Source organism: Oncorhynchus clarkii, unplaced genomic scaffold, assembly GCF_045791955.1.
Source record: "Oncorhynchus clarkii lewisi isolate Uvic-CL-2024 unplaced genomic scaffold, UVic_Ocla_1.0 unplaced_contig_3603_pilon_pilon, whole genome shotgun sequence".
NCBI classification, from domain to species: Eukaryota; Metazoa; Chordata; class Actinopteri; order Salmoniformes; family Salmonidae; genus Oncorhynchus; species Oncorhynchus clarkii.
In genome coordinates, this window is record NW_027259844.1 from 1,910 (window position 1) to 8,954 (window position 7,045).

Consider the following 7,045-nt stretch of genomic DNA (forward strand, 5'->3'; position numbering starts at 1 on the left):
GTGGTTGAAGATATCCCTCTAGTGGTGTGGGGGCTGTGCTTTGGCAAAGTGGGTGGGGTTATATCCTTCCTGTTTGGCCCTGTCCGGGGGTGTCCTCGGATGGGGCCACAGTGTCTCCTGACCCCTCCTGTCTCAGCCTCCAGTATTTATGCTGCAGTAGTTTATGTGTCGAGGGGCTAGGGTCAGTTTGTTATATCTGGAGTACTTCTCCTGTCCTATTCGGTGTCCTGTGTGAATTTAAGTGTGTGTTCTCTAATTCTTTCTTTCTCTCTCGGAGGACCTGAGCCCTAGGACCATGCCCCAGGACTACCTGACATGATGACTCCTTGCTGTCACCAGTCCACCTGGCCGTGCTGCTGCTCCAGTTTCTTTCAACTGTTCTGCCTTATTATTATTTCGACCATGCTGGTCATTTATGAACATTTGAACATCTTGGCCATGTTCTGTTATAATCTCCACCCGGCACAGCCAGAAGAGGACTGGCCATCCCACATATGCTCTCTAATTCTCTCTTTCTTTCTCTCTCTCGGAGGACCTGAGCCCTAGGACCATGCCCCAGGAATACCTGACATGATGACTCCTTGCTGTCCCCAGCCCACTTGACTGTGCTGCTGCTCCAGTTTCAACTGTTCTGCCTTATTATTATTCGACCATGCTGGTCATTTATGAACATTTGAACATCTTGACCATGTTCTGTTATAATCTCCACCCGGCACAGCCAGAAGAGGACTGGCCACCCCACATAGCCTGGTTCCTCTCTAGGTTTCTTCCTAGGTTTTGGCCTTTCTAGGGAGTTTTTCCTAGCCACCGTGCTTCTACACCTGCATTGCTTGCTGTTTGGGGTTTTAGGCTGGGTTTCTGTACAGCACTTTGAGATATCAGCTGATGTACGAAGGGCTATATAAATAAATTTGATTTGATTTGATACAGGCATGTGGAGGCCACACACACTACTGAGCCTCATTTTGACTTGTTTTATGGACATTACATCAAAGTTGGATCAGCCTGTAGTGTGGTTTTCCACTTTAATTTGGAGTGTGACTCCAAATCCAGACCTCCATGGGTTGATAAATTAGATTTTGTTGTCAGCACATTCAACTATGTAAAGAAAAAAGTATTTAATAAGAATATTCCATTCATTCATATCTAGGATGTGATATTTTAGTGTTCCCTTTATTTTTTTGAGCAGTGTATATGTTCCTGCTGTTGTCTCCTTCCCTTTTTCCTTTTCTTCAAATCTGGTATCAGTCGGTCTTCACCCATTCATCACCCTTCATGTCTGTTTCTGCAGTCACAAAACTGCGCCTCCTTCCACCATTGTCACTGTGATAACAGAACAGAACTACCTTGAGACCAACGATGGTGGATAAATGATAGTTAACAGAGGCTGTTTACCACTGTCTGCTTAAGGAGGCTACTCTTAAGCAGACAATGCGATAGTGGTCTGCTTAGTTAATTGACTTCCATTTGGGGAAATTGAAGGAGTGGGCTGTCTTGCTTCCTCTTCCGTCTCTGCTTGAGAATGCTGAGTCACAATGACAAGGCAGAAATACAGCCAGGGCAGAGCCTGAGTCAGTCCATACTGTAGTAGAACCAACAGGAGGTTATGACAGGAATAAGCAGGGGAACAAATTTGACTGGGGACAGGGGGGACATGCATTTTTGTCCATCCAAATGCGAGACAACGGTGTGCTTTTGAACCATGCGGATCCCTCCGAGCAGTCGGGAAGGCTGTTTGCAGTGTTTATTTAACGCCACCAAAATATAAATATGTATGTCCCCCCACATCTAAAACCAATGTTGCGCCCCTGGTGGGAGGGAGCAATAGGGAGAGAGGGGGAGGGGGAAAGAGTAAAGAAGAAAAACACTGTCACCCTTCAGAACTTCAATAGAAAGAGTTATGTAATGGTTAATCATTTACGGTATTACTTACTGTTCACAACTTTGTGCGGCTGGTCACGTGATGGACCCTGTCATGACTTTAACAACTTAACACAGGTTCTCGGGGTTGAACATTACAGAAGAGATTTGCATAGAGAAATTAAGACAATTATTTGCCAATTTTAATCCTGTTTGCCATTCTGCTAAAATAAGGTCACTTAGAACAACCTGGAGGGGTAGACGTAACATAGTAAAAGTATATTTGGGAATACTTCAATTAGTATGATATGTATTCATTTGTGGCTGTCCATCATCAATTTGGTATTATAATAAACGAATGGTAATTCGTACAATATGTTACGAATTGCAATTTGTACAATATGTTACGATTTGCTAAACATATGATATGTTACGAATTCCAATTTGTTGTGGCTAACTTTAGCTCAATGGCTAGGTGTAGCGTTAGCTAGGTGGCTAAAAATTAGTTAGGTTAGGGCTTAAGGGTTAAGGTTACGTCTAAAATAAGGTTAGGAGTTACGTTAAAGGGTTAGGGTTAGCTAACATGCTAAGTAGTTGCAAAGTAGCTAAAAAGTAGTAAATAGTTGCAAAGTTGATAATTAGCAAAAAAGCTGAAGTTGTCCGTGATGAGTTACAAGCAACTTTTGGGATGCTAGACGTTTGCGTTACATGCTCACCCAAACTTATACTTTAAGCATGACACATAATTTTGTCAAAAAGTGATGTCCCTTTTCGCAAAAAAAAGGAATGCCAAGTATGTCACAGCCCTTTTTGTAACACCGGTTTAAGCATGAGTCTACTGCCACTTCCAACAGTCTGAAGAGGCTTCGTCTCATTGTCTCCAAAACTTTGATGGCACTCATAATAAAATCATTACGCTATTAAGTGAGGTTCAGCCTAGAACAGTTGATCAAAGTAACAGAAAGCAAGGCACATACTTCAATGATTATCTATGTTGAAAACCCTTACCCCCATTTGAAGCAGCTTCATAATTTTTCAACAAACAATGAACCTAGATAGTAGCTATGACAAACTGATAGATAGAGCCTGTTTTGGTTTACATTTTTAGGAAAAAGGGGGTCCTATTCTCAAACAATTGGAGTAGAGGCACTATCTTACATACTAGGCCAGGAAAGACCAGGGTCTGTATAAATCAGTGGAGGCTGGGGGGAGGAGCTTCCCCATCAATGTAATGTTAATCAATGTGATCTAAAAGGCAAAACTGATCCTAAATCGGCACTCTTACTCTGATAGGCTTGATGCATACTGCCCCAGTAGACCTAAGCTGTGTTCGAATACCCATACTAAAATACTGTATACTACATACTTAAGGAGCACATACTGCATACTATCCGTTCATAGGGCTCCCGAATGGCGCAGCGGACTATTTAAAAAATAAAAAAAATGTTTTATTAACAACAAATCAATACATAAATCACATGAGGGAACACAAGCATACATAGATTACAAACAATAGACAATCGAGCTAGGGGGTACAATATCACATTACAATTACACAAGGACCTTAAGGGACATGCATATACTTACAATTCTAACAGCTTTTTTGTTAGTAGAGCATTGAGCATTTAACCGTCTTAAAATACAGTTCAATTTCTTTTTGTAGGGTACGAAAATGTGGTTTTCTGTTTGTAAATTTACATTTGTGTATATGAAATTTGGCCAAAAGAATAATGAAAATAATGAAATTAATTACATAAAAATGTTTCAGCTTATTTCTCAATTAGCCTAATATTAGAATGAGTGTTCCAATTCTTCCTATTTTCTTCTAAGGATATAACACACACACCTTTTTTCAACAATAACCGCTGTAGTTAGACCTGCACTGCAGCGTTGCCTTTGGCTGATACTACTGCTTTAGTTGTTTCCAATAAAATGTTACTTTGATATAAACTAAGCAGCAACAAAAAAAATATAGACCGAGATGAAGAGGTCAAGGCGAGAGACTTTACTCCGCCCAATATCTGTCCGCGTGAGAGAAGCCCGTTTTTTCTAATTACTTGAGGATTTTGATAGAATATACGTTTCGTAATGTTTAAGCTTTTACAAATGTACTGATATATGTGGATGCACGTGGCATTCCGGCAACTTTGAGAAAAACAACGTTGAGTTGTGCATGTTGCTACACGCGTACCTGCCCTATCATTGGCTATAATGGTCCCACCTGACCTTCACTGTCTTCATTCGTTGAGTACATGTATTTCCATTGTTAGAGTGGTCACTCGGCTCTCTTGTCAGTAGAATAAATAATATTTGCCGCTGGTCATGTGTATGAGTGGGAAGACGTCTTCAAATGACCCGCCTAGTTGCTGTTGAATTTCTAAAGGTGATTGGCTACGCTCTGTGAGGGTGGATTTCACTGACGCGTTCCGTTTGAACAATAAATAGAGCGAACAAGGCTCCTTCTAGTTCACAAGTCTGAGAAGACGCATGAAGAAGTTCTTGCTTCAACAGTGATTGAACGGAACTCCTCTGCCTTCGTCTCGCATTATCGAACATTCCGGATTGATAACACTTTCTTTAAGTATAATAGAGAAATAGTCGAATAAACCCTATTTTTGTACCGTTACTTTAGATATTAAAGAAAATCTGCCAAAATGGAGTCTCAGATCCGCCAGAACTATCACCACGATTGCGAAGCTGCCATCAACCGGATGATCAACTTGGAGATGTTTGCCTCCTACACCTACACTTCAATGGTAAGGTGTCTACCAAGATGACCGTTTTGTTGATTTACCTGTATTATTATGCCTGGGCCTAAATACCCTTTTTCACCTGGCTTTTTATTATATTGGCCTAGATAATTAATAGCCAATAAACTCTGTTGTGCATATTTGAGTTTGTTTTCTTCTCAAATGAAGCCGGGAATCTATCCTACTTTGGACAGGGCGCGTAACAACTCCTTGACAGGATAAATGGCAGGTTACCAAGTCGACTACAGACTAGACTGATTCATTCCTTTTATCAAGTTTCGTTTCCACAACAAGAACAGAATGCCGAGTCACGTTTGGCATATTTTTCTTCTAACCACGCTGTTTTGTTTATCCACCCAGGCTTTCTATTTCTCCCGTGACGACGTGGCTCTGCCTGGGTTCGCGCATTTCTTCAAGGAGAACAGCGACGAGGAGCGGGAGCACGCCGACAAGCTACTCTCCTTCCAGAACAAGCGAGGTGGACGCATTTTACTCCAGGACATCAAGGTGAGCCCCTGAACATCAAACACATTCAGATTGTAGACTGATAAGTCACTTTACTCCATGGAGTAAAGTGTCTCCAGCGCTAAGTTTATATAGAGAACCTGGAGTAGTCCTAAACATACTGCCTTTTACCACTGAACTGAAACTGTGCGAGGGGTGTAATTCTGTTCACTTTATCCTGAGCGTAACATCTGATAGTAGTCCTTAACACTTCTGTTCACTTTGTCCTGTGTAGAAGCCAGAACGTGATGAGTGGGGCAATGGGCTGGAGGCCATGCAGTGTGCTCTGCAGCTGGAGAAGAATGTGAACCAGGCCCTGCTGGACCTGCACAAGATTGCCTCAGACAAGGTTGACCCCCATGTAAGTTATGGTGAAACCACACATCACATGTATGTATCACATAGAATACAGGTACTGTCTCAGGAATTGATCAGGGGTTTGATCTGATAACTAATGACACAGGATTGTGACCTGCTTCACATTCGCGCAATAGTCCACAGATGCACACTATGCAGCTAATGCGTAAGTTTGCAAAAAGGCCGTCAGGTTGTCTAGTGGTTAGAGCTTTGGGCTAGTAACAAAGGATGCTGGATTGAATCCCGGAGCTGACGAGGGAAAAATATGTTCTGCCCCTGAACAAGGCAGTAAGCCCATTGTTCCACATTAAAATGCAGTTGTAAATAAGTGTTTGTTAACGGACTTGCCTAGTTAAAAATGTTTACTGCAGACACCTCATCTGCACTTATGCCATTACCACCAGGCTCTTGTGTGTTACTGTATCTACAATGGTCTGTAGTCATTCTCTTGTCTGACCTGTGTTTTCCCTCTTTAGCTGTGTGACTTCCTGGAGACCCATTACCTGAATGAGCAGGTGGAGGCCATTAAGAAGCTGGGAGACCACATCACCAACCTCACCAAGATGGATGCTGTCAAAAACAAGATGGCAGAGTACCTGTTTGACAAGCACACCCTGGGAGGCCAGAGCTAAACCACTTCCATCCCAAGACTACGGCCTTCAGACCAGGACTCCTGGCTTCTCTGATAGATCCTACTGGCTTTGCATTTATAGGGAGGGGAGTGTTAAACTGTTGCAGTGCAACACAGCTGTAGCATTGGTGTTTCTGTTGACAACACTACTGTATTTTGGAGGCAAGGCTTCTTGTATAACAATTAAAAAATTATCACTAAAGGTTGTTGTTTTAAGTGTTGACCTGTAGTAATGGATGTTGTATCAGTCTATTCAGGTTCTTTGCTCTCTTACTGAGCATCTTCATACCAGTGACAATTGTAGACCTACTAGTGGCTGAGAATCATAACAATAGGAGAAGTTTAACATGCGGTTTATAAAGGATGTTACCTCTGACCACAGAGGGTGTCCTTCACTGTCTTGTAATAGAACCATGTCAACTAGGTCCATAGGAGGAAAATGGTTACCTACAGTTGATGTAGACCTTTACTATGGGCATCACAAGTTTATTAGACATCCTAGAGGTCAATCAAACCTGTTAGCCAGCTGTTATGGTGCATTATTTTTAGTGATGGAAAGTTTTGCATTTACTGACACAATTCATCTTTACTCTTATTTCATCTGGTAATGCTCTATAGTTCCCCCTCCAGCAAATTCTGAACTATATTCCAAATAGTAATTCTACAAGCCTCTCGTTCACCCTAAGGGGCTTATTGGAGCTGTCATATGGTCGCAAAGCTACTGGTAATTTACTGAACACTTTCATTTTGGTACTTGGCAGGCAAGGTTAACTTTAACTGACAAAATATATTGATAGACATTGTTAATGTGTCCATATGAGTTTTAAGTAGACCACTTGGTTAAAGGGGAAAATAGCCCAATGGGAAGTGTCTAAACAGCAATGGCATGTTCAATACATGCAACTTTTCACAACTGCCACCAATATTTACAACCAAGAAGTAC

At 41.7% G+C, this 7,045-nt stretch overlaps 1 protein-coding gene across 1 annotated transcript; it reads left to right on the plus strand.

Annotated features, from left to right (window-relative positions):
* Positions 1–4,115: 4,115 nt before the first annotated feature.
* Positions 4,116–6,304, plus strand: LOC139400945 (ferritin, middle subunit). Its single transcript, XM_071145479.1, has 4 exons — positions 4,116–4,616; positions 4,971–5,117; positions 5,350–5,475; positions 5,948–6,304. The coding sequence occupies exons 1-4, from the start codon at positions 4,515–4,517 to the stop codon at positions 6,101–6,103; spliced, it is 531 nt and encodes a 176-aa protein (XP_071001580.1). The 5' UTR covers positions 4,116–4,514; the 3' UTR covers positions 6,104–6,304.
* The last annotated feature ends 741 nt before the right edge of the window (positions 6,305–7,045 follow it).